Genomic DNA, 27,866 nt, shown 5'->3' on the forward strand with positions numbered 1-27,866 from the left:
ATCAATGTTTCCAAACAATATATTTTTTATACTACTATCAATGTTTTCAAATAATACAATAATTAATCTTAGTTATTTTATATCTATCATTTTCTCTTTAAAATTTTGTAGAAACATCATAATTTCATAAATTGCAAAATAGTGAACTTTAAAATTTTGATTATAAGATTACAAATTATGAAACTATTACAATTTAAATCCAATTAGATTACATATCGGTCATCCATCAGTTCAATCGGTTAGTCTCGGGTTTTAGTGATTTTTAATATGAATATTTTAAAAACATAAATTGAATTGTCAGTTCTCCGGATTAACCAGTATAATCACAATCGGGTTGAATTTAAAAATACTGATTTAAATGCAAAAATATTTTAAATACACACTCTTTAAAAATAACCAAAATATTTGTTAAATTATTAGTGAAATTTTCATCGTAAAATATTCCGCGCTTCAAAAGCGCGGATCAAAATCTAGTTAAGTATAAATAGGAAACAGTAGAAAAGATAATCAACAAATCGTGTTTGGTACAGTGGTTAATGGACCTATTGAAATGTTATTCAGACCAAGGTTTGAGTCCCCCCCCACCCCACTACATTTATAGATAGTTTTATTATTTATTTGAAATATAAAAAGCCACGTAATCAATATTTAACGGATAGTTCAGACTCTGTTTTTTTACTAACGGATAAACAATCAATACATGTAAAAACAAAATTTTGTTAGTTGATGTATGAAATTTGAATATATTACGTATTAATGTATGTTTAGGATAGAGTTCGAGTGTATGTAGTGATCGGAACAGCGACCCTCTGTTGAAGTATGAATTGGCCGATTTCCCACTCGTCCATCCATAGGTAACAGAGAGTATCAAAAGATTTAGATGATGAACTGAAGTTGGTAGACGAATATAACAAACTGATTTTTTTTAATTTTTTCTTAGTATCATCAGAAGTGATGTAGTTATATCAATCAACTAGCTTTTGACCCGCGCATCCGCGCGGATGTCATCTTTCGTAAAAATAAGTAAGTAATATATTTTAATACTGTAGGTATATAATATTTACTATATTATAAATTTATTTTATAATTTCTTTATTTTTATAATTTTTACATTTTAGAACGATCTCAACTTGTTTGTTCATATGTTTAGCTACTTATTTTTTTAATTGAGATTATTTTTTATGCAACTGTGTGTTTAAAACTATTTATGTATGATTTAAAACAATATTATTTGTTGGTTAATGTTTTGATAGATTAGATTTATGTATAATTTTTTTGCAAAATTAGGTAGTTTGTAAATGTTTAAATGTGATGAAATTATAATAATACATAAATAAAATTAAGAATTGATTTGATAATTATTTGTATGGGTGGACGTTTGGGTACCTATTCGAGTTCGGTTCGGGTCTATTCAGATTTCGGGTTTTCGGGGTCAAAAATTTCAGTCCTGTTCGGGTATTTATAAATTTCGGTTCGAATTCGCTTCGGATCCTTGCGAGTTCGGTTCGGGTTCGGATAATCTATTTTAATTTTTTTTTAAATTTTAAAATTCATTATATGCTTTAAACTTCACAAAATGTTTAAAAAAATAATATATTACATTTAAATTTGAATAAGTTGTGCTAAAATACCAAAACTTAACATATAAATTGGTTTAATTTGAATATTTGGATATAGAGTCAATAAATATTTTAAATATTTTTGGTATTTTGAGTACATTTTAAGTGTTTAGACATGTAATTTTGACTATTTGTATATATTTTCAAGTATTCTAGTCAATTTAAAAGTATCATGTATATTTTGGATGATTTTTAATATACATCAAATCTAAAAATATAAGTATATTAATTATTTCGAATACATTCGGGTACCCGAAATATTTTGTAGTTGTGATTAGAAGGAATATAAAAGTGAATACAGTAGAACCTCTATAAATTAATACTCTATAAATTAATAATCTCTATAAATTAATAAATTTTACCAGTCCCAATTTGGACCGCTGTAAAATATGACATAAATCGATAAAATAATAAGATAATAATATTTTTAAAACTCCCATGTAAATATATAGTCCCATTAAAATCATAAATTAATAATTTATCTCTATATATGTTTATATAGGTACAAACTAAATATTATATTGTTGGTTTTATATTCACAATGAAAATACCTCTATTTTTTTCTTAACATTTTAATATATTTGATAATATTTAGTAAAACTATATTGAAAACCACATAAAAATTATATGAAACATAAAAATATACACTATATAATATTATAAAAAAATGAAAGTCAAAATTTTCAAATGTAAATAATGTTATATATGGTAAAAAAATATTTTCTTATTTATAAATAAAATATTTCATAAATAGAATAAAAAACTAAAAAAGGAAACTTTGGTAAATTAATATCTCTATAAATTAATAAAATTTTAAAGTCCCAACATTATTAATTTATAGAGGTTTTACTGTATATGTTTTTGAATTAATTAATTCTTTCCTTTAATATTTAATCATCATGATTTATAGAATATTCGTTTTTAAAGATTAACCATTCGTGATATGCAAGTTTTTGAAAGCAGAATAATAAGGTTAAGATTAAGATTAAGATTATGTTAAGTTCAAAAAAAAAGATTATGTTAGCCGAGTGATGTTGTATTAGTTAGCGTAGAAATAGGTAAATTCCCTATCCGACTTAGTGCAACAATATATTCTAAAGATACTAAATATAATATCTTTAACTACGAATATTATCTATAGCATGTAATATTATCTATTCGCTGGTTTACGTCTATAATTTAAGTTCGCAGGTCTTATTATTATCTTTAAACGACAGTGTATAGTCTTAATGGCAATTGCTTGTAATTATTGTGCAAACTAAGGAGCAAATATGATGCTTGTAATTATTGTACTAAATGTACTTCAGTTTTAATAGATTAGATACATCGTACGATATAAAGTATATTTACATCATTCATGTAAAGTATTACTAATGTCCTTTTATATTACTGTATTTGCACCGGACCTTTATACGACATCTATCTTATTAAAATAGGAACATTACAACTTTTTCTAGGTGGATTTTTAAAAGTGACCTCATATATTTAAATTAAATGTCTCATTCTTTATATATTATATGTACCATAGTCTAACTTTGCATTGATGTATTTCCTTAATACATTTCTTCTTTTTGTCCATATTCCATATATGATTTTAACATTTATTACATGTCGATTTAAATAAGATATATACTAAGAATACTAAAAATAGTAATCGTTCTATAGTTACCCTATACAATTCATTTTAAATTGATCAGTATACTTTCATTGGCCATATTAATTGTATTAGTACGAATAACATTAGGTAGATAAGTCATAGACACATACATAAAGATATGACTATTCTTATAACTACATTGGGCCTAATCTACTTTCTAAAACAAATAACACATAGCTTCATATATTGTTTAGAATATAGTAATATTGTATAGTATTATACTTATACAATAATACTAAAAACAAACCAAACTGAAATATAATATATATCGAAAATGCTTTGAACCATTACACACAAAATATATTAGACCTCAGAGATAAAATTCACTTTGAAATTACGTAATAACTATTTAAAAAAAAATTTCGTAATGTACAAAAAACATAAGTTTTATATAAAATTTTGTGTTACAATAAAAAGACACAACTCGCGCTTGCAAAGTGTTATTTTTACATACGAAAGACAGTTTTGATATTGTTCTTTAAACACAAAATTGAATTATACAAACTCGATACTACATAAAACTAAACAATATAGAATACATTTTAAAAATAAAACATGTGCGGGTGTACATATGTTATATAATATATAAATATATTATGTTACACATATTTTCATATAAATAATACCCCAATGTAAGTTTTGTATGATAAATGTTGAAAATACAAAATACATAGCACTATATATTTTAAATAATATAGAAAAAATCTACTTTACGTTATCATAAAATTTAAAAATCAAATTTAGTAATTAAACACATTGCTTATCTAAACACATTAGTACACATTGTTATTTATAAAAAATTTATATTAATACACATTGCGATCATGTATAACATTTAGTAAAAACAAAGATAAAAAAAAATTGACTCCCGCTCGGTCGAGCGGGTCATGATCTAGTGTCGATTAAACTTGATTTCTTTTTCGAAGCATTTACCACACTTATCGCAGGAAAAACAGACCAGCCAAGATCACTATCGAAGCCATATGCATGCGTATAAAATTGCTAATATGAAAATGGTGAATTGGACAGGACGGTGATGGATAAGAACATTGGCCTAATTCGTATGGAGTGAAGAACCACTAAAAGCTTGGACTGTACTTAGTAAAAATGTGATTTGATGGTTTTGCTTTAACCATTGGTCCATTTATGACCATCTCTTCTCTTTCTTTTTTTTCTGGTCAAACAACTGACAATCTCTTCTCTTATTTGCCACTTTTTCTTCCACATGAAAAAGAAGGAAAAATATGTTATTTTCTACACGATTCATGATAGATTTTTTTTTGTGCACGAATTATATTAAAGAAGCAAATGGCCTCGGGCCCAAGTCAAGCCCACCAACGGGTTACACAGAAGAGCCCAAAAGGGTTTGTTTTGCAATCTGATCCACATCACTGATCAGATCGCGTTTGATGTGATGAAAAGAAGTTTCGATGAAAACAGAGGAGATCCGGTGGATATTACGAATGATTCCGAAGAGCTCCTTGGCCTGAGTTTCGAAGTTGATTGCTCGGATGAGCGTTAGGTTGTCAGAGAAGATCTTGATTCGGTTGATGTCAAGCTTCACTGCATCGATGATTCCCAATCGCAGAGCTAGTGCTTCGGCGACGATCGGGGAGGGGACGTTGACTTCTGCGATAGAGCCTTGCTTGGTGAACGCGTTGTGTGCTCCGTTGATTATCCAAGCCAAACCGGCTTTCTTTGAGGTTCTGTTCCACGCCGCGTCTGATCTGCATGTGGCCCATTCCTCCTGCTCCGTAGAGGGGTGACTGCTTATCCCTGCTCTAGGTATTACTTGTTTCTTCTTTTCCAAGTTATCTTGGGCCTGGATCCATTCTCTTGCGAGCTTTATTCCTTTAGTCGCTACCTCCTTTGCTGATATTACCTTGTTCTCGAATATATGTGTGTTTCTTGTAGTCCACAATACCCAACAAATCCAAGGCAAGATATTTTCTTGTAGTCCACAATACCCAACGATTCATGATAGATTAGGATGGAGAAAAACGTAAATGATTTAGGTTATGTTATGAAAGTACTTGAATTTAAAACTATAGTGATTGAACTGTTGATTCATTAGATTACAAGCTTTTAAACCGGAAATATAAACAATAACCTTCATGGCCACGATGATAGATAAGTATGTTAAAAATTGAGGACATGTGGAAACAATCAGTATAAATATAATTTATTATTTTTTAGCCCTAAGATGGCAAGATATAATAATTTCGATATTATTATGTTTAAGAAAAAAAATTATTTTAAAAAATAATTTTATTGTTAACATTCAGATTTTGAATGACAATAAAATTACTATGTACAAGTTCAAACAAAATTACTAGGTAGATATCTACTTAAAAAACTTTTCGCGTCTCATTAGCCACTCTGTTATTCCAATTAGCAACAAAAATAAAACTCAATAAAAATAAATATCTGCATAGCTAGTTACAGCACTTTCGTTCAAAGCGGTAATGTGCTTAATTCAGCTAAAAGCATGGCCGAGGCTGAACTAATCAATTTATTTTGTATCTGAAACAATAATGCAGATAAAAAGTATTTTGACGACATAAAATAAATTCATTAATCACAATAATAGTAATAATGTATTAAAAATTGGTGGTGGAGGCTGAAGGACATGGGATGCATGTGGCCGATTGATCGGGTCCATCTGTCAGGCCGTTAATAATATTATATCCTATTTATCTTTTGTTTTAAGTTTTAACTTTTTTTGGTAAAAATGAAAATTTATTACCAGTTTTCAAAACTTTTATAAAAAACTACCGAGACAAATAAAAAACAGAAGAACAGAAATAAATCTAAACACAGAACTCAAACCTAATTAAACAGGAACAAACTCTAGGCTGAACATCATAAGCAAACGATATTTGAAAATCTGAACAATCCGTAGTGATAGCGAGAACTAAACCCGATAAAATTTGGATATGTCCGATGATCGGTTCTTTAAGATCAGGTTTTCCAAGAACAGTTTTCGGTAATATCAAGTCTTATATCCTTCACAGACCACTCCTCCACACAAAACCAAAAACACTTATTGAGATCAGATCAAGCTTTATTCGGAAAGAAACTACCAAAACTGTCACAAACCACCACACATGCACCAAAAAAAACGAAACAGCAAGAACTGCCTTAAGCCAAAGCGGTCAGAAGACAGCCCAAGATCAAATCTCTATAACTTGCAGACCCAACACGCACCATCACCAAGTAGAGAAACTGTAGTTGACAAATCCAACAAGTAGTAGTTTCCTCTTACGCGCTCCTGCTACAGAGAACCCGCAACAGATCCATCTGGTAGGAATCGATGGCAACTCCAGATGAACCCCAGAGAGCCACGGACTGACCGGCTTAACAAGATAACACCATGAACAACCGAGGAAGCATGAGAAACACCGCAACTCCACCACCCAAGAAAACCAACACCGTTTTCAGCATAGTATGACCACTCATCCGCGTCGAGAAGGTAAAGAGAGGAAACATAGGAGAGGCCTCTGATATTCAGATCTGACGTTAGATCTAGACCACTACCATCACAATTTTCCAAGAGACAACTTCATATCTATACCACCACCATAATTCTCCGCCAGATCTACCCGCGGAAGCACAAGACCCAAAACCACAAGAAAGAAACCGAGGAAGAGGACGGAGAGGAGGAGAGGAGGAAAAGCGACAAAGGAGGGAGGAAGCGACTGACGACGACAGAGGAAACGAGACCGCCAGCCACCCTAAGCAAATAGTGATTAGGTTTTGTTTAAGATGATTTGGAAAAAGAAAACGGTCACTTTAAGTTTTAACTTAATTAAACACTATACAAGAATTACAAAATATAACTAAATTTTATAAAGAATAATGAAAGAAATATACAATATTTTAATAATTTGCGAATTAAGTACATCAGACGCATAGAAAGACATTTGTACCCTTATCAAAGGTTGACAAACCTACATTGTGTAGTTATAACGAGATATTGGATAAATCTGATTTTGCCAGACTAGTGTTATCCTTAAGCCCTCAAATTTGCAAAAAAAAACAATTTTACATAGACATTACCACAAGCCTCCGAAATCTCAGGACCGACCCTAAGGTTGATCAATGGAATAAAGTGTTATTAAAAAGATTAGCTTTTGTTTAACAAAAAATTATCATTAATTTAAAAAGAGTGCATGAAAGATAAATGGAGAGGTTATGTGAGGATTATATCTACACATATCTGCAAGTTAGAGCATGGTTACTGCTTGGATTATAAAAAATCAATAGTGACATAACCATTTACCTAATTATTCTTCTTTCTATGGTTATCTACTGCAAAAGTTCTCATTTTATAAACCACTTCAAGTAAAATAGTAGGTCTAATAAAGTTAAAGATGTTTAAAACTCTTAAATCTGTTCTTATAATTGTAAGCAGATATAGATATGAATTGTGGTTAAAAATTGATAGTTTAAACAAAAATATTAATAAAATTATAGCATTTTTTGTGTTTGTATCAATAGTGTTCTATGACATGCAATATATATCGTTATCATCTAGTTTTAAATTGAATTAATCATCTATTACTGTTAGTTTAGAAAATATATTTTATTGAATTTGATATTATATATAGGGATAATTTGTCAAGTACCTATATTAAAGGCTCAAATTGGCGTTGTACGCATGGATTGACGTTTGTGGTTCAACTTGTACAGTCCGTCTTCGTTTATGACGAAAATAACCCCAATCTGAAATATTATTTGGCATCTGCAATACAGTGAAAGTCAGAAGGATTATCTAACAATTCTCTTAGCCTTTTCTTATTGGTCATAGACCTTATGTCTTATAATTCATCCCAACCACACGATTCCATGGTTTCTTGTGTCAACACTCGTGGACTCAATTTCGAGAGATTCTGACAATTCTCTTTGCTCTTTTTCACACTTCATTTCTTTATTTTTACACTATTTTTCTTTTTAAATTTTCTTTTCACCTAAAATTTTATGTGTAAATCATTTTCTCAGCATAAAACTGTGATATATACTTAACGAAAAATAAAAAAATCTGATAAATAATTTTTTGGATTTATGATGAACTACATTATAACTGATCAATAATTTGACCATTAAACATGTTACAAAATATATTAGAGAGTTAGCAAATTTTATAACAAGATACAAAATTTGTTAACATGTTACAAAATATATTAGCGAGTTAACAAATTTTATAACATGATACAAAATTTGTTAACTGTAAAATAACATCAACTATAGTCTCGCTAACATGATACACAATTTGTTAACATTAAAATAACATCAATTTTTACTAGGTTTATGATAGAACTACATTATAACTCATCAATAATTTGACCACCAATATTTTACAAAATGTGTTAGCGAGTTAACAAAAATGGTAACAAGATACAAACTTTGTTAACATGTTAAAACATTTGTTACATGTTACCAAATATGTTAGTGAGTTAACAAATTTTGTAACATGATACAAGATTTGTTAACATTAAAATAACATTACTACAAAATGCATAAATTTATTTCAAATTCAGACAATCATAGTGAAAATTTTACCAGAAGATCACTTATGAACTTGTGTAATTTATGCATTCAATTCCTAAAGTGTTGGGGTTAAATGGACAAAAGAGGCAAAATTTGAGGACAAACCATTGTTGGTCATCAAGCTTTCAACCACCTCTTCGGTGAGGCTGATTTGGACAACGACGAAGGCTGAGCTCGAGCCATCGACGCATACATGTGCTGTCCGCAGGTGAAAAAGAAGCCCAAACACAGTGGCTAGTCTCGATTTCAAATATAAAAAAAAATTCACCAAAATAATCAACACTGTAAATGTTTTAATCAATAGGTCTCTAAAGAAATCCATAACAAGTAGAAATTTAAGTTTGAATAAAAATAGTCTATACAAAAAAAAAATTCAAGAACACAAAGAATGGAAAGAGAAAGAGCTTGGAGAAGATGAAACCATGAGATGAAAGAGAATACGAGAGAAAAAATGATTTAAGAAAATAAAATTCATCACACATATTTTTAAAAAAATAGACACCTAGCAAGTTGTGTGTGTGGGAGAGTGAACCCGAGCAAAAAACAACGTAGGGGTGTCAGTTTAGATGTGTTGTTCAGTGTTAGATTAGTAGGGTTAAAATAGAGATTAAAATTCTTGGTTTTTGACTAGGGCATTTACTTAATATCGTATGCAATTTGCGGTATAGAAGCAAATTTTCCCCCATATATATGTAGCTAGGTAACTTAATGGAAATACATTAGAATTGCATTGTAATACATTAGCTATTTATCTCTATGAGAAGATAAACATTAACGTGTTTATCATATGCGGTATGCGGATGTCTCGTCACTTAATTTTCTTGTTTTTCGCTTGTTGAAAAGTTTACACAATTTCTTTTACTAGTTTTGTTTTACCAAAAGAAAATTAAAATGTTTTGACAAATCTTGAGTATATTGCTACGATATTTTTTTCCCGTCTGGTCAATCAAGTCCTTGAAATGAAATATTCATCGAATTGTACATACACTGTAAGTTCAGTCAGGAACACACGTGCGGGTGACCTTTATTTCCTTTTGCTTATATTTTATTATTTAGTTCACTGTTTTTCTTTTTTTCCAAATCTATTTATCTTATTATACTTGTACATATTGGTTTTAGTTTTTGTTATAGTGAGAGAAAGTGGAAAATATTAGTGAAAAAGGATGATAACACAAGAAAGCACTGGCAGTCGTATGATAAGATAGAGATCCGATTTGACGTCTGTTTTGTCTTTTCAGTCTTTTTCTTTCTTTCTACCAAGTAAATGTAAATTTTCATTCTTTTTATCAAAAAAAATATTTCATTCATATTTTTTCTCTCTTCATCCCACTGTTTGCATAAAAATGTTTTCCATGCATAAATAAATTTAAAATACTAACCGAATATATCAGTAGGTCCCGTACAATAATATAACGTAAAAAATAAATTTTAATAATTTAATTAATGTATATAAAATAAAAATCAATTATTATTATTTTTTAAATATATTCTAAAAATAAGAATTTAACAAATTAATAATTCTATAAATTAATATAATACTATAGTTTCAATATTGTTAATTTATATAATTTTTACTGTATATAGTTTAAAATTCTTTTATAATGATAACAATTTTACTTTTAGTTGATCTTGTTTTTAGAGGTAGATCCACATGTATTAATGATGAGTTAGTTGACACCTCTTAAATTGTATAAAACGATTTTTACATGTAAAATAGAACGTTAGTTCTAGTGGTTAAGTCTTCTTTCTAACCTCCCTAAACCAGATTTTAATATCCAGTTGACTTAGTATTTTTACCTTTTTTCCCTGACCTAAAATCCATATAAAATTTTGATCCATGTTAAACCAGAGTCTGGGTCCGCCACTGCGTCTTTTATCGGATCCTAGGGTTTTGCTAAGACTGTATAATTCATATTTTGTTATGAATTGATATTGTAATCATTTTACAAAAAGTAATAAATGATTTTTATCACCAACTTAAACTAATTGCCCAATTCCTGATATTTAGTTTTTATTTCACCTTACGAGATCAAAGGAAAAGTTAAGAGTATCACACTCTAATACCATTTCTAATGTATTTTTCTATGTTTTCTTCTATAATAAAGAAACTCTGTGATAGATGTGAGTTTCTTTTCAATATATTTTTCTATTTTTTCTCTAAAAAGATAAAAAAAATATTTTTAAAAGATTTATTTTTTAATTTTACAATTAACACTCTTTAAATTATAAATGTTGAAAATTAACCATTCATTATATATTTTGTAATTTTTTCATAAAAGTGCAATATTAATTAATTTAAACATTTTATTACAAAAACATTGAACAAAAATAATTAAACAAAGTAGACATTATCTAACCATCATTATTACTATAATTTTCTCATAAATAATCAGTTAATGTATTATGAAATGAGAAATGATTTTTTTTTTATCTTTGATATTTTGAATCGACTTAAAAACTCTTGGAATCCGTTATTTTCATCATCTGATATTTGAAGTAACCAACAATAAACTCAACAAGTTCTATGTCCATCCATTTCGTTTGGACAATATTCTAACGATCTTTGTAAATCCGGAAGAAATTTACCTGAATAATAAATTGTTTTAATATGTTTTATTAATCAATATTTAATTTCAACTTAAATATGTTATCAATATGTAAAATCTATGTGGACTTTTTAATAATTAAACTATAATTAATAATTTTAGTTTTAAGTATAAAAATTAAGTATTATTTGTTCAAAAAATTGACTTTCACATAAAATAATAAATGTAAAAATTTATAATATTATATAAACAAAATATAATTGGGTTTTGTATGTAAAATAATGTATTTCTAAATAAACATGTATTTTAGCTATAATCACAAAAAAATTAAAGAACCACAGTGTAAATAAAAAAAAGTATGTCTCTATTATAGAATAATGTTAATATAGAGGAGAAAATAGCAATTCCTAAGTTATAATTTAAAATAAAAACTATAAAAAAGAAAAAAAATAAAATAAAATAGTAATCTCTATTTCAGGGAAAGAAAAAGAGATGTGATGGAGTATATTTTACTTTATTATAGCATATAAAGGTAAATATAGGGATGTGTTAGAAATGCTCTAATCGGTACTGATATTCATTACACTTTTAAGACCATTCAGTTGATATCCAATCCCTTTTCGTGATCGGTATTTGCTACTGTCCTATCTAGTATTGTGGTGGTAGACAATGCTTTATAGGCTTACGATAAGCATAATGAATTGAAGCTAACTCCGATTTTGAATTGCATTATAACTAACTTAGATTTTGTTTATTTGAAAGAAGTCGCAGCCATCAAATACGCGTTGTTGTGTGTGCATGTGTATGCTCCTATTCCCCACTATTATGTGTATATATATGTAGTGTTCGTATATATTTTCTTCCAGTTCGATGACAGCTTTCAAGAAGAAAATGACATGAATCTAATTCTAAACGAAGATAATTTTCACTAGTCAAACTCAAAGTCATCTTCAACTGAAACACTTGAAACTGAAACACTACATCATTAAAAACTGGAACGTTCTATTAGAAGTTAGCTAGAACTCTGCCATAATAGTTAGTATAGTATAACTAAAATATTTCACTATGGGAAAACAGAACACCATATAAAAAAACTAGAATAAATCTCAGACCAAAATTGACCCATGTGAAAGTCACAAACCGTTAAACCCACTAAAACTCTTAATAATCCTAGCACTCACCAAAACTAATAAAATAGAGAGATAAGATTTACAAAAAAAACGCAGACAAACTTGTGACTTTCAATAACATTATTGCTTGTTTAATCGAGTTGTGCTAATATAGATCATTTAGACTGATTTATACCGGTTTGACTAATTTAAGATGGTGTTAATTGATTTAAGGTGCTTAAATAATATTTTTAAGTAAATTGTTTCGGGTATGACCGATTTGTCGTCTAGTCCGAAGCTTAAACCAGTTTATAGAACATTGCATTTATACTCATATTTACGGAAGTGTATGTGTGAAAAGAAAGAGACAAGAATAGCTGGAGTTTCCAGTTCTGCTGCTAAGTATCGTGGCAAAAAAACAGAAGAAGTGTTTGTTAGTATTGAAAATGGATAAATAAAATATATGTAATTTCATGAAAGAAGGAATAAGAACAAGAAGACAAGCGGTGAAACAGTAAATCTCAGCTGCTTTTTGTCTGGATAAAGAAGATTTACCTCTAACTGTTAAGAAGTTCAAAACATGGAACAAGATCTTCTAGTTGGTCATATATAATATTGTTCTTGTTGAGACTGTTATTACCCTATCTGCAACCCATCGACCTGCTTCTCGACCAAGCTCATCAGCTTTCTAATCAATTGCATGCAAAAACAATATTACGAACATTCATTTTTGAATTTACAACCCATATATTATATGATAGTCTCAATACATTAGTATGTTTCACTATACTTGGATTTTTTAAATTCCATGGATCTCTGTTCTAAGTCAATACCTCATTTATGAAGAGAAGATCTAACATTTAATTCTATCACGAAACGGTTGTTTTAGAAATTAATAGAACGTATGTATAGCCGTATTGTCTTATCACCAATTCACCGAACAAAACTTAAATTTATCCAGAGAACTGCGAACCACCAAACTATTACTCTAATAATTTCAATAATTTCAACTGAAACTACTTCAAGAAAATACTTATTCGAGTCTTTTGAGTAATGATTATCATTGCACGACCAAAAAAAAAAGATTATCATTGCACGACGTATTAGATGACACCCACAAAACTTTTTAGTCCTATGCAGTGCCGGTTCTGAGATATTGCGGGTCCAATGCGAAACTAAAAATATATGGACCTTAAATGATATCTAAAAATTAAACTTTACAATATCCTTACTACTAATAAAATTTTATTAGCTCTAAAAATTATTTTTCAATTTCTTTTTATTAAAGTACAGAAAACCATCAAATATTTTATTATGTTACATGTATGTATTTTGTTATGTTACATGTTTGATTAGAATCCATTTTATATTTCTTATGTTAACAAAGTATAAAAACTGTGAAAATATTAGGCCATCAAATTTGAAAATTATAGGCCCCATTCAAATGTATCTTGAGTATGTGCTCAACACCGGGCCTGGTCCTATGGATTTATATTGCTTTCATATGTTTAATCTGAATATGAGTGAGGTAGTTGATAATCATCTATCTTATTAAAGTTCAAGTACAAATTCGGTGCGTTTGGATACTTGGATAAGATTAATAAAAAAATTTGGTGTGTTTGGTTATAACTATAAAAAATGAAATATTTGGAAACTTGAATAGTAGTATCTATTAATTGTGTTTCCATATTTCACTTAGTTTAGCAATTTAATTAATTATATTACCTTAATAATAAATTACATCATTAATTATATTACCATAATAATAATATTGCATATTTTTATTTATTAGTTAATCAATATTAACTTTGTGCCAATTATAAAATCAAAAATGCTAAATAATTAGGTTTTACATATGATTAAACATTTGGTTTATTTTATTTTACTAAAATATTTTTATTTTAGTTACAATCGGTGGAAAATTACGTACCCAAAAACATAGTTCAAAAATATGTTTTGTGAATAAAATAATAACTTAAATCAAAATACTTAAAATGTGCTACATTTATTGTCACTTAATTTTCCACTCCATATAATTATTTTACTTGATAAAAAAACTCTTTCTATTTCACTTAATTTAGCAAAACACATAAAACAGTTTTTATTAATTTATATAATCATTTAGACATGAACATTATCTGTCTATTTAGGTACATGTTGTTCTTTTCGGGTATCCTTTTTTTTTGGTAACCAAGTCCCGCTTGAATATTATAAACTTATGTGTGGATTTTGAGTTGGATCATTCTAGATCTGGATGAATTCGGTTCTGATGTATAGGAACCTAAAAATATCTAAATAACCAATGTATCTAAAACGGGTTCGGATATTTGTAACAAAAATAACCATCTATACTATTAAAGTACAAGCACATTTGGATTTTTTACTAAACATGCCCTTTCTTTAACTCACATTGCTTATTTCATTAAGGGCAATCAAGTAATATTAATAACTCATTTTTATTGGGTTATTTTTTTTTGATCCAGCCCACTGCCCACATCATCTCTCTTGGGCTATTTGGGCTGATTAAGAAATCAGATCCAATTCTTATTTTTTTCCCTAATTCTAATAATTTATTTTCAACCATTCTTAATATTTTGTGTAGTGAACAAAAATTAATAACTTAATTATTATGTTTTTTATTTTTAATATAATTTAAGCATTCATAAAAAAATTGAATTTTTTCATTGAAAAGTATAAATCTTTATTAAAAGTATATATTTTTTTATTAAAAAATTAACCACATAATAAAATTAATATATCAGAGTTATACTAACTTAATTCATTAAAAAATAAAATTTAATTTTCTAAACATAAATACTCACTAAACCTGGACGTTCGGATACTCATTCTGGTACGGATTGGTTCTTTCAGATATCGAGTTTTTCGGGTTTTAAAATTAAACCTCATTCGGGTTTTGAAATTAAACCTCATTCAGATATTATAAAATTTCGGGTTGGGTTCGAGTCGGGTCTTTCCGGGTCCGAGTGGATTCGGTTCTCATGCATAAGAACCTGCAAAATAACCAAATAACCAAAGTATTTAACGGGTTCAGTTATTTGTACTTAAAGTAACCAAAGTATCTGATTCGGTTCAAATTTTTGTATCCAGATTATTCAATAGTAACCAAAATATACTTTTTATACAGTTTTTTGGGTAAATTTTTATCCAAACTATCATATTTTATCCAAAAATACTCGAATTACTGAAAATAACTACTATAGTTAACTTATAAAATTAATTAAAAATTAAAATAATTATAAATATAATTATAACATATATTTTTAGATATATTTCGGATATCTTCGGGTACTCATTTGGTTCTCGGTTCGGGTCGGATTCGGGACCGGTTCTTCGGATATAGCAATTTAGAACTCATTCGGATATTTACCCCGGGTTTGATCGGGTTCGGGACCCTGATTTTTGGGTCGGTTTCGGGTTGGTTCTTCGGGTCCGAATATTGTGTTCTGGTCTATACTCTTTTAAAATGAAACACGATAAAGAAAAATAAAAAAGCTTAAATCTTTTATAAAAAACAAATATATAAAAATATGACATTTACTAAATATTTGTCAATTTAAAAAAAAAATAAAGGAAAATAAACCCGCGCTTTCAAAGCGCGGGTCAAAATCTAGTCTATCTTATTAAAGCTGAAGTACAAATTCGGTGTGTTTGGATACTTGGATAAGAGTATTAAAAAAAATTGGTGTGTTTGGAAACATGGATTGTAGTCTTTTAAAAAAAAATTTGTTTGGAAACAAAGATAGTAGTATTAAATAGAAAAAAATAATGGGCTTAAGTTATTAAGTCCATTATAAAAGAATGTTGTCAATATATATAAGAAAAATACAATACAAAGCCCAATTTGAAATACCAATTCAAATTATGGTTTTTATATTTCATATTAAATTTTTAAAATATAATATATGTAATTATTTATATGATGATACATATTAAATACTATTAATTATATCATTACTTATATGATGGTACATATAAAATACGATTAATTATATGATGAAATTATACGATATATAATAATGACTAAGGATGGGTTTTCAGACATCCATACGGGTTTGGTTCTGATCAGTTTGCGTTTCTGGTTTTCGAGGTCAAATATTTCAGTCCTATTAGGATGTTTCTAAATTTTTGTTTGAGTTTGATTCGGATCTTTACGGGTTTGGTTTGGGTTTGGATAACATATTTAAATTATTTTTAAAATTTTAAATCACTATATATTTAAAATTTCTCAAAATCTATAAATAAAGTAATATATTACCTATAAATTTAAATAACATATGTCAGAATACCTAAGATTAACATATCATTTGGTTTGATTTAAAAATTTGGATACAAAATCAATAATTATTTTAAGTATTTTTGGTGATTTGAATATACTTTAACTATTTCAGATATTTGTTTTTGACTATCTATATATATTTTCAAGTATTTTAAACCAATTTAAAGGTATCATTCTTGATGTTTTATATACATTAAATACAAAAATAATTAATATATAAATATATAAATCTATTTTTAGATAAATTCAGGTACACGAATACTTCGGTTTGGATCCGATTCGGTTCTCTAACTAACAAAATTTTGAATAATTCGAATATTTAATCAATTTATGTTCAGGTTTGGTACTATATTTACGGATTGGTATCAGTTATGTTCCTCAGATTCATTTTGTCAAACCCTAATAATTACATGAAAAACAAATATCATCATATTTTTAAAAATATACATCCGCGGAGGTGCAGAGATCAAAGTATAATCATTTATTTTAACAACAAGCCAAATAAATATGTTGATTGAAGAGCGAATAAAACAAAATTAGAGAAATACATAGTTTATCAGAGGCACTCTATGTGTCGAATTTATTATATAAATTTTTTTATTAAAATAAATAAATTCAATAATTACAAACAAATAATATATTTTATAAAAGTGAAAAATAATACCCGCGCTTTCGAAGCGCGGGTCAAAATCTAGTTTCTTCTTATGAATGGTTTTGTTTTCCCGTCCAACTAACGAAGTAGTATCGTACTTATATATTTTTCTTATATAGTGGATTATTGGTTGCAGGTGTAGATATTCTGGATAATCAAAATTTAGTTTAGAACTATATATGTCAAATAATCGAATTCTGTTTTCTTTAAAATTCTCACAGCAAAATAAAAATTTTACAAAATCAAAATATGTCTGCAGAGAACTTTATTTTCAAAGCAAAAAAAATAGTGCTTTACAAAGTTACATCAAAATAATCTACAGCAAATATATCTACAGATTAAATTCTACAGTCAAAAACATAAATTTACCGCTAATTCCAATCATCCCTATATCTTATTTATCGATCTTGTCGATGTCAAAAGAGCACATTTAATATAACAAATAGACTCATTACTACACTTGCTGAACAAAGTTTAAAATGCTTTGCAATTAATGTTAAAATAGCTAAATCGACCATTATTTAACTACCATGTAAACGTATAGACATTGAAACTGGCCAAGTAATAGTAAATTTTTTCCCTTAAAAGATTATTTACTAAATTTTGTATCTAAAAATTTATTTGATGGTGCTATTGATCATGGGCTAGTAAAGAATTAGTATATCGTTTCTAGTTCGTTTTGATGAAAATCACGTCGATATAGACACATTTAAATTTAGAAAAATTGTCAAAATTACCACATTATTAATTATACTTTTCATGATTAGCTTAACTGTATTTATCCTCATTTTTAAAGAGGTAAATAGACACTTACACTTATAATTCTAAGATTAACTAATCTAAATCTAGAGTTTAGAGTAGAAAGATGGTATTTTGGAATATATGGTTTATGATTTTAATAAATACTTAAACTTCAAAAATAGATTCAAAAAGAATATTTGAATTTCTTTATTAATTCTACTTTTAATGTTTAGTTTAACTTTGTTTATCCTTATTCTTAAAGAGGTAAATAGAAATTTACGCTTATAACTCTAAGATTGATTAATCTAAACCTAGAGTTTAGAGTAGAAAGAATGGTGTTTTGTAATATAGGGTTTATGATTTTAATAAATACCTAAACTTTAAAAATAGATTCAAAAAATTATTTTAATTTTTAAAAGACAATTTTCAGAAATAGAAATCAAAAATAAAATATTTATAAAAAAGTTTGAATTTGAAAAATTTCCAATTAGAAAAGCTATTGATTATTTTTTTATTTATTCTATTTTTAAATAATTATTTATATTTATATATCTATAAAGCAAGAATATAAGAGTATTTTGAATATTTAATGAAGAAGGTTTTTTAAAAATGTTCTTTTAACGAATGTAAACATGATTTATAGTACCAACAATGGAGTAAAAATGAAAATTTTCTTTAAATTTGTAAAAAGTAAATATTTTTTATACTAAATCGTCTTTTTAAACACATACTAAATCGTTTACTATACATAAAATCTCAGGGTTGATCCTATGTGTTTTGCATCAGTGTATGTATGTATATATAGACGGGAGAAAGATTTTGTCTAGATGTAAAATAATTTGACAAGACAAGACAAGACATTGATCTTTTAGCGTGTGTGAAGGGATGTGTGATGTGGACTTATTTTGACTGGATCCCTTTTTTTATTTGTGAACGACTTGATCTCTTATCCTCTCCTCCTTTTATATTCCCGTTGGTTGCTAAAACTAAACATGATAACATTTATTTTTAAACTTGTAAATCTTAAAATTTAAATAATTAAGTAAAGTGACTATCTAACCTAAGTAGACAATATAAATAACACAGGCATTTTAACGGCATGCTGCAGTGTCATCTCATAATGTAAATAGAAATAAATCAAAATTTGCATTATATCTTTTATATATTTTTATCAGCCTCTTTCATTAACTGAAAGGCCCAATGAGCAGTTACATCAAGATGGATTCGGCCCAAAATCATACATCGATCATAATATTTTTAACAAACTTATTTGCATTACATCTTTTATGTTTTCATTTCTTTTTTTTTTATAATCCAGTATCCGACCACTAAGCGTGATCGACTAGCCCACCGGACCTAAGCCCATGCCATTACAGGATTTTTAAGCCTCCACTTAAGGACCCCTGATTACGCGAAGTGGTCTGAAAGACGAGAGGAGCCCATGTGAAAACTCTCGTGGCCAACGCGGATCGAATCCAGGGCGGACACTTCAGCCGGAGTTCCTTTACCATTAGGCCAACACGCGTTGGTTGTTTTCATTTCTTTTGATCGAATCTTTTATGTTTTCATAATCTTTCAGATCACCTATAATTTTGTTATTTTATCATTCACAACGAAGAAATGGTACTACCAGCTACCAAACAGACGGGGCTCATGTGCGTCGAATAGCTAAACAATAAAAAGCCTTTAGACTACGAATTAAACTAAGCCTAACGTGAAGACAAATTGCAAAAAAACCATGTCTCCTGAAAGAAAGAAAATTTTACACTGCAAAACACTTTTTGACTTCTCAGTTACATTTAGAATCACTTCTTAATTCAACCTCACGTCTTTGTTTACAAACGCATTAATGTGTCATCGATCCCTCGTAACTCATGTGTCTTCTTGACTTTAAAACCCTCATCCACTCGACTCTAAATCAGATATTGCATTACTAGCTTTTACTACTTTTCCTTTAGCTTTCTCTTGTTCATCATTTTGACTTTTGATGTCTTCACATATCCTTTCACATCAAAGAAATTAACAACGTTTGGAAACGGAACAAGTTCTTAATTACTTACCCATATTATATGTCTCAGGCCACACGACCACAAAACACAAATCCGTTTATATTGAATTAACAACCTTCAAAGCATAAAGATGTCGCGATTACAAAACCAAATCATCGACAAGTGGAGTTACAAATTTGATTTATTATGTTTCCAAAAGCTTAAAGTAAATGAGATTTTAATAGGAAGATAAAAATATAGCACGGTATATATTCTAGTTTATACGCAAGATTAGAACATTTTTTGCTATGTGCTTAAAAACTACAACTTTTTGTTTGTTATCTCTCCAAATTTTTTCTATACAAATTATGAAAAAAACGAAAAATAAAATAAAATCGAATGCATCACATTCCTCATCTAGGAGGCGTAGGAGACGGTGATATCTACTGGCCGTTTCATATTGGCCGACCATTTCTCCGATTCCAAATACAACTGCGATATCTTTCCGGCGACTCTTCCCATCTCAGGCCGATTCACCGCCTCATCCTCCACGCACTCCAACGCCAACCGCATCAACTTCTCTACCACCGTCACCGGAAACGAATCCCCCAATCTCCGATCAATCCACCTCCTCAGCTGCCCCTCTACATCACCACCACCGTCAACCACCGCTTTCACGGTTTCGATCACCGAAGTCCGCTCGAAATCCCCCGTCGACTTATCATACCTATACTTCAACGGCTCCTCCCCGGAGAGAAGCTCCAGCATCATAACTCCAAAAGCGAACACGTCTGACCTCTGAGTCGCGACCCCGGAATCTTGAAACTCCGGCGACATGTACCCTCTCACTCCCTCGAATCTAACGCCTCTCGTCGACCCGTCTGTCTCCCCACAGAGCTGCGCGGTCCCGAAGTGGCAGATCCTCGCGTTGAAATCCGGCTCCGTAACGATCACCGCCGAGCTCTTGATGTGGTTGTGAACAAGATTCTCGATCGGTCTCGATTTGGATCCTGGACGTCCAGTTCGATAGGACGGTGAAGTTAGGGTTCTTAGGGTTTCTTAAGCAGTCGGTTAGAGAGGCTCAGTTGACGTGTTTGTATACTAAGTAGATAGTAGATGTGATCGGATACTGAAGCCCCGAGGAGGTTGATGTGCTGTCTTAGTTAAGGACTCTTTAACTCATCTCCATTAGAGCATCTTTATCGCAGTTGTTTCACACGGTTTCTTAATGTAAAAGTGAATTAAAATAAATCAAAAATATGTAATAAGTGAAAATACGTCTCCTAAATTGGAAGAATAACAGACGTATTTTAAAGGACACGTGTTGTTTCCTTCTTCCTCTTTCCGTCTTTTGATTGGCCTTCCTTTGTGTTACTCCGCTCGACGGAGCGTTTGAGAGTCACCGCTCTGGGTCCTCTCCATTTGATCTCGACGACGGGTCTCTTCCTCACGGCGCGCTGATCGCAGTCGGCGTTATCGGAATTCAGACCCTCGATTCTGTGGACGACGACGATCACGTCGAATTTGACGGCGAAGAAAGGAGGATGGCGGCCACTGCATGGGTTTGGTGGATGCGGATTTGGTGGACGCGGTTTTGATCCGGACGCAAAGTTTTGAACTTTGAAGAAACAGAGAGAGGGAGAGAAGAGAGGATATGAGTAAGCTTCCTTCTCTGATTCATCTCACAAATCCTAATCTGGCCATAATAAAGTGTTGATTTTCATTGCTCAGCTTAGCCTAAATCCTTGTATAATTAGGTCCATTTGGGTAATATTGATTTGTTGTTACTTAGATTTGAGGTTATGGAGATGCCCATGAACTTTGTACTGTAAAACTATGGTTGGATGTTATCAAAGAGTAAACTTTATTGTGTGGGTATGATTCATGAAGTTTGTTTTTGCTTAGCTTAGATCCTTGGATAGTTTTTTTTTTTTTTTTAACTAGGATGTTCAAGGCCCGGAGGCCCGTAATCACCCTAGACCCGGAGCCAGCCTTTGCTGATACCTTTAAGTGGCGTAAAGCACTCCGTGGCCATGCTGTGACATTCGATATGGCCGACATTCGTACCCGCGTCCCCTTGAATGGTGGACTTTGCAGGACGGCCGTTACCACTCGGCCACTAACACATGGTTAGATCCTTGGATAGTTAGGTCAATTTGGCTGATTTCGATTTGTTGCTAGTTAGATTTGAGGTTATGAAGATACCAATGAACCTGGTACTGTAAAGCTATCGTTGGTGTTATCAAAGCAGTAAACTTTACTGTATTAAACTGTGTTTAGGACATTCATGCTATGCTCTCGTTAGATGATACAACAGCCTGGAAGGGTTTCAAGCACTTGAACCAGAGCTATCTCTCTGTGTTGCTAAACACGTTTACAGCAACGGATAAGAGCTTGACACGAGTGGACAATCAAGCAAGAGGAAAAGTGTGAGTTGTGTGTTAGGCGGTGATATACACAAGACACTACCAATGCTGACTGCTGAGGCAAGTGAGGAGGATCGATCTTTAATTTGATGCAAATTTGTTCTGCTATAGCCTTTACACTTTAATAATTAAGAGACTTGCAATAAACTATCTAAATGTTCAAATCTCTTTCTAAGTATCATAACTCACTTTTACACTTTAAAAACTATTAAAAATTAACTAAGAGACCTTTAGGGGGTTTAGGGATAATGATGTTCTTAGAGTCTCAAGGAAGAGTATCACACTGCTCCCAAGAAAAAAAAATATTTTAATAATACACAGAGAAGAACTCAGTCTCACAGTCTCTCTCGGATGAAACGAGTTCATGACTATTTCGTGGGCTCAACAACACGTGACGGCCTACAATTAATCCAATTATTATATATATATATATATATATTTTTTAGAAAAAATCAAACAGAAAAAAAAATAATAAAAAAATACTTTGTGAACCCTTCTCATGGGGTTCACTAATGGAGTTGCCCTAAGATACCCAAACTCTTAATAATAATTGTAGGGTGCAACTGGTGACAACAATTGAGGAAAGGAATGGCAGGGAATGCTACGTTCCTGATTTTTTTTACCTGTCACAGAAAAAATTCATTACTTGCAGGAATTAGTAATTCCTTATTTTCCTTCTTTCACGAGGAATTGGAGTAGAAATATATTTCATGCCAAATTAGATAAGGAACCAAAGGAAAAACTTTAAAAAATTTGGTAAAAATATATTAATATGTTAACATATCAAATAATTTATAGAAAACTGACATTTTAAACCAACTTCTCAATATACGTGGTTTGTCTTCTTCTATATAATATCTGTTCATCAAGCTTTTTTTTTCATATAACCCTACTCATCTAGAAACAAGAGAAGGAGGTAAACTATACTTTTAAGATTAATTTTTTTGGTCAACCTTTATTTTAAGATTATTTATTATGCGTAAAAGAAGAATACATATGCATTGATTAATTTACGTCCATTATTATTATCTATAGCTAATTATCAAATTATTTATTGTTTAAAGTTTTGTTCCTTTGTTTAGTTACCATTCACCATGACATTTTGTTACATTTCTTCTCTACAATTTTTCCTTTTAATTAATTTCTTATCATTCCTTTAGATTCTTTTTCTTATAGTTCCTATCATTTTTAAAGTGGTCACTAGTTAGACCCGTAATCTTTGGTGCACAAATATTTTTTTTAATTTAACATGTATGGCATAATGTAGCTGTATTGTTTGTTTTTTAGTTGTAAATTAATATTTAACATATCAAAACGATAAAGTATATGTTGTCCTGGTGGAACTATGATTACCTTTTTGAGTTGTCCTAAAAGGGGTTAGGAATAGTAGTAGTATTGGTTAGTGATGTTAACTGCGCATTAGTTACTGTGCAAAAATCAAGATAATTGTTTTGGATAGCTATTACTCTCACTTTAGCTTTTTTTTTTGTTGCAAAATATGTTTGTTATATAATTTCGATGTAACTTACACTTATTTTCAATTCAATATTAACTGCAAGATGAATTAATCTTATAAATAAATAAATTTATTTCAAATGCTATTGAATTTTAATCAGTTTCTTAATATGTGAAAAAATGATCAAATGACACTTTTTGTGAAATGTAGGAAGTATCGTTTATTGGTTTGTATTTTTTTAGTGTAGTGTGGCCTACTCACATGTATTAAAGATCAAATCCATTACCTCATGGAGACAAAATGAACGAAGAATCCATTAGCTTGCAAAAGATAAAAGTGAAACTAATAAAGGTCCATCTATTCGTGTCCGTATCCACTGAGAGAACAAGAGGAACAAGTTCACGCAAGTCGATCAGATCATCGGAGAGAATGCGGACACGTGTTGATGATCTGAAACAGCACCATATGAATTTTGTCAACAAAAGAAAATCTTCAGTAAATAAGTGACGTACACGATGACATGGGTGTATGACGGTTTTACCTTTCATGGAAATTTATGCAAAAAGATTATATAACAAGTTATTCTTGTTCATGTGATCACGGTGATTGTGATGTCAATTGAGTTTCTTGGACATTCCTTAATGTCTCATTAAAAATTTAGAAACATACAACTGTGCAAATTGTAAAAGTCTCATCATGGTTTTCAATCAAAATTAATAATCCAATCAACGCCCATCCGTGAATGGTGTTACCTTCAGTTTCAATGAGAAATTAGAAAAAAATACAATTACTGATTTAATAATTACTTATCTCGTCTAGAATAATAATAAAAAAAAATTTTGGACCACATTCTTAATTATTTCTTAATAAATTTGTATTATAAAATAAATTCCCATACCGAAAATCAAGAGGATCTTGCCTACACAGGGTTTAAGCTTAGGAAGATGCATGGCCTCCACATGGTGTCTTCTCCAGGAATATAGACCATCCTCTCCAACATATTATCTTCTGTACAGGTACTTGGACAGTGGAAAGCTGAGGCTTCTCGCAACCTATAAACCAAATCAAAGGCAAAAACACAGAGACACGGTGCATCAAAGCATAATCTATTATATCACCCTATGTTATTTATTTGACACAATAGTTGCAAGTAAAGTGTGTTACCTTCAGAGACAGATCTTCAGACACCATGGAACGGTACCTAATAGAGCCTTCTAATGGACAGCTTCCGCTTTTGATTATGAAGTTTGCATCACAAAGACTCGACACTTGAAGCAGAATATCAGACATCATATTGTTACTCTCCTTGTCATAACCAGTAGCTTCTTCTTCTCCTTCTTCTTCAGCATCATCGCCAAATGAAGAATCTCCTACAGAGGCAATGCACTGGAATATCGCCAACAGTCTCTCCAGTGGAAAGCTTCCAGGACCTTTCATCACTGCTTCCTGCTCTGCCATTTCCTTCTTCTCCATCGACTTCTCAGAGGCCCTGAAGGGGAAAATATCATCAAGAATACACATCAGATTCTATTCAAAGACATCACGAGAACACACGGAAAAAACAATGATACTGATCTTTTAGACTTACTTGCGCTTTCTTTTACGATTATCCATGCCCCCTGTGGAGTCAAACATGGAGGCATCTAGCGTTGCTGGGTTTCTTGAAGCAAGAAACGCTGCAATGAGGAGGTACTTTGCTGAAGTAGACATATGGAAGTCCAACATCTCAAGTTGTTCACCTTTCTCACAACTGTAGCTAGCTTTCTGCCTTCTCTCGCCTCTGGTGTCACCATCATGAGGGCGGCTCGAGACCCTGAATATCTCATTTAGACAGGAAGTAATATGCGGTTTAAGATTGCTATACAGCCTTCTCTTCAGATCTTCATTTGGTGAAATCGCTAAATCATCAAGCGGTTCACAATACTTTCTGAACAATGATGAGAAGGTAGTGGAGAGTTCTTCAACTCTCCTGGTGACCCTACAGAGAGGTCTCAGTACAACACTGTTTGACACACACACACACACACAGAAAGAAACCGAATTAGTAAAAAAACCATATGAGTGGTGATGGTTAGAGAAAGCATGCCTTACTCAAGAAATGCTGAGTATAGTTTCTTGTTAACTTGATTCTTCAAGAAGATCTGACGAAGTTCCTCTTCAGAATACTCAGGGAAATAAACAGGTAGAGGGTCAGTGTATCCCACGTTTGAGTAATACACATCTGGTGACAACCCGCTGATAAGTACGATACCAAGTTGAGGCATCTTCAAAACCGAATACAAACCGAAAAGAAACTGCAGAATCATTGCCCCTTTGTCCCAGTCTTTGATAAGATCCACATGATCAACTACCAAGTACACCATCTTCCCCATGGATGATTTTCTCTCCAGTTTAGTAGATTTGAGTGTTTCCACCACATTACTAAGCGCTTCGCGAAGCAAGTTGACGAAATCAGACGGCTTATCACATCGTTTCGCACTAGCGTACCCATTCGATGAACACTTTCTATGCAGCAGCAACTGATTCAGGATGGACTCAAACAAGATACGGGGAGTGCAACATGTACGGCAGCTCGAGTAAACGAAAGGGCGATTGAGATGTCTGAACACCTGAAGAACAACACTTGTTTTGCCAGTAGAGGCGTCGCCGTATGCAATTACTGGAAGAGCAGGGGAGTCCAAGGGGCCAATGAGACGAACCAGGTCGAGAATCTGAGAGCGTCTGCCTGGGAAGTTGGAGAGGAGAGCATCGAGAGTGATGGATTCTTCTCCGAATGTGAGATCAGAAACGGTTGGTGGGTGGTGGGAGGGATTGGGCTCAGGGTTTTCAACAGTTACAGAAGAAGATGAGAATCTAGTGCTTCTTCGAGTGACTTTCGAACTCTCTTCTCTCGTCATGATGTGTTTTTACCTATGTCCAAAAGACAGAACGTGAGCAAACAAGGTAGACCAAAACAAATAAAAAAATTGGTTTTGATTTGGACCAAAACAAATCAAGAACAAGTAGGAGAAGGAGAAATAGAGGCACTGAGAATCATTTTCAAGACTATGATGCAAAACCTCACTGAAGCAGAGCACTACTTACAACTAACCAGTCTTCACTTACAAAAGCGAGAATCTAAACTACACAGCTATTAGGTAACAGTATAAGCTGCGAATGCGAATGAAAAGAGAAAGCACGATGATTTGGTCATACCGAGATACACAAAGAAAAAAACAGCATTCAGTAGACAATTTGCACACCATTGATACTGGAAGAGCTACGCATAAAAGAGTGAACATTTATTAAATAACAAACATATTGTTCATCATGTCACAAGCCAGTACATACAGTTATAATCCATTAAGTATGATACGACGACCAAATCCTATGTATAAAAATCCACGACCAAAATTGAATTCGAATTCGTACCGTTTTATCGCGAGCGATTAGTGGGCGTGTCCTCTGATTAGGTAAAGAGGTAGACGAATTGAGAAGAGCCGAGAAGATGAAGTAGCAGAATTAGGGTTTCTTTTTGAGAAAATCAGCCAGAAACACTCGACTTTAGCGGAAGTAAAGAGTGAAAAACCACCCAAGTCGCGTCTTCCCAATGAAACAACGAAACGACGTAGTTTTCGGAAATCATTATTTTTAATTTTTTATGTTTATAATAGCAGGTTTTATTTTGGTACGAGAAAAGGTAGTTTCAGTCCAAACGTTGCATAGAATCCCTCCCAATATAAATGTGAACTGAATCTGGATAGTGGTAGTTACAGCAATAACTCATTTACTACTAGGCCAACTCTTTTATAATTACAAGTTTAATGATTCCATTTGATGGTTGTA

At 31.0% G+C, this 27,866-nt stretch overlaps 1 protein-coding gene and 1 pseudogene across 3 annotated transcripts; both read right to left on the reverse strand.

Annotated features, from left to right (window-relative positions):
• Positions 1–20,344: 20,344 nt before the first annotated feature.
• On the reverse strand, positions 20,345–21,975 carry LOC108833679 (lysM domain receptor-like kinase 3; annotated as a pseudogene).
• Positions 21,976–24,323: 2,348 nt separating this feature from the next.
• On the reverse strand, positions 24,324–27,608 carry LOC108833677 (origin of replication complex subunit 5). 3 transcript variants are annotated; one of them, XR_001946732.2, is made up of 6 exons: positions 27,453–27,608; positions 26,133–26,951; positions 25,630–26,043; positions 25,206–25,530; positions 24,940–25,093; positions 24,324–24,491 (listed from the first exon to the last, which is right to left on the reverse strand). XR_001946732.2 is itself a non-coding variant. In XM_018607088.2 (5 exons), the coding sequence occupies exons 2-5, from the start codon at positions 26,936–26,938 to the stop codon at positions 25,043–25,045; spliced, it is 1,596 nt and encodes a 531-aa protein (XP_018462590.1). In that variant the 5' UTR covers positions 26,939–26,951; positions 27,453–27,608; the 3' UTR covers positions 24,739–25,042. The 3 variants fall into 3 exon arrangements, 2 of the variants coding, with proteins under 2 accessions (XP_018462590.1, XP_056846719.1); XM_018607088.2 differs by lacking the exon at positions 24,324–24,491 and having other exon boundaries at positions 24,739–25,093; XM_056990739.1 differs by lacking the exons at positions 24,324–24,491; positions 27,453–27,608 and adding an exon at positions 27,237–27,340 and having other exon boundaries at positions 24,739–25,093.
• Between the last annotated feature and the right edge of the window lie 258 nt (positions 27,609–27,866).

The sequence above is a fragment of the Raphanus sativus genome, chromosome 7 (genome assembly GCF_000801105.2).
Source record: "Raphanus sativus cultivar WK10039 chromosome 7, ASM80110v3, whole genome shotgun sequence".
NCBI lineage: Eukaryota > Viridiplantae > Streptophyta > Magnoliopsida > Brassicales > Brassicaceae > Raphanus > Raphanus sativus.

Excerpts from the sequence above, each read along its gene's own strand:
- LOC108833677 (XM_018607088.2), bottom strand. The coding sequence starts at position 26,938 with ATGACGAGAGAAGAGAGTTCGAAAGTCACTCGAAGAAGCACTAGATTC. Across the intron at positions 25,531-25,629 it reads AATCGTAAAAGAAAGCGCAA|GGCCTCTGAGAAGTCGATGG; the intron begins GTAAGTCTAAAA and ends TTTCCCCTTCAG. Across the intron at positions 25,094-25,205 it reads CTGAAGATCTGTCTCTGAAG|GTTGCGAGAAGCCTCAGCTT; the intron begins GTAACACACTTT and ends TTTGGTTTATAG.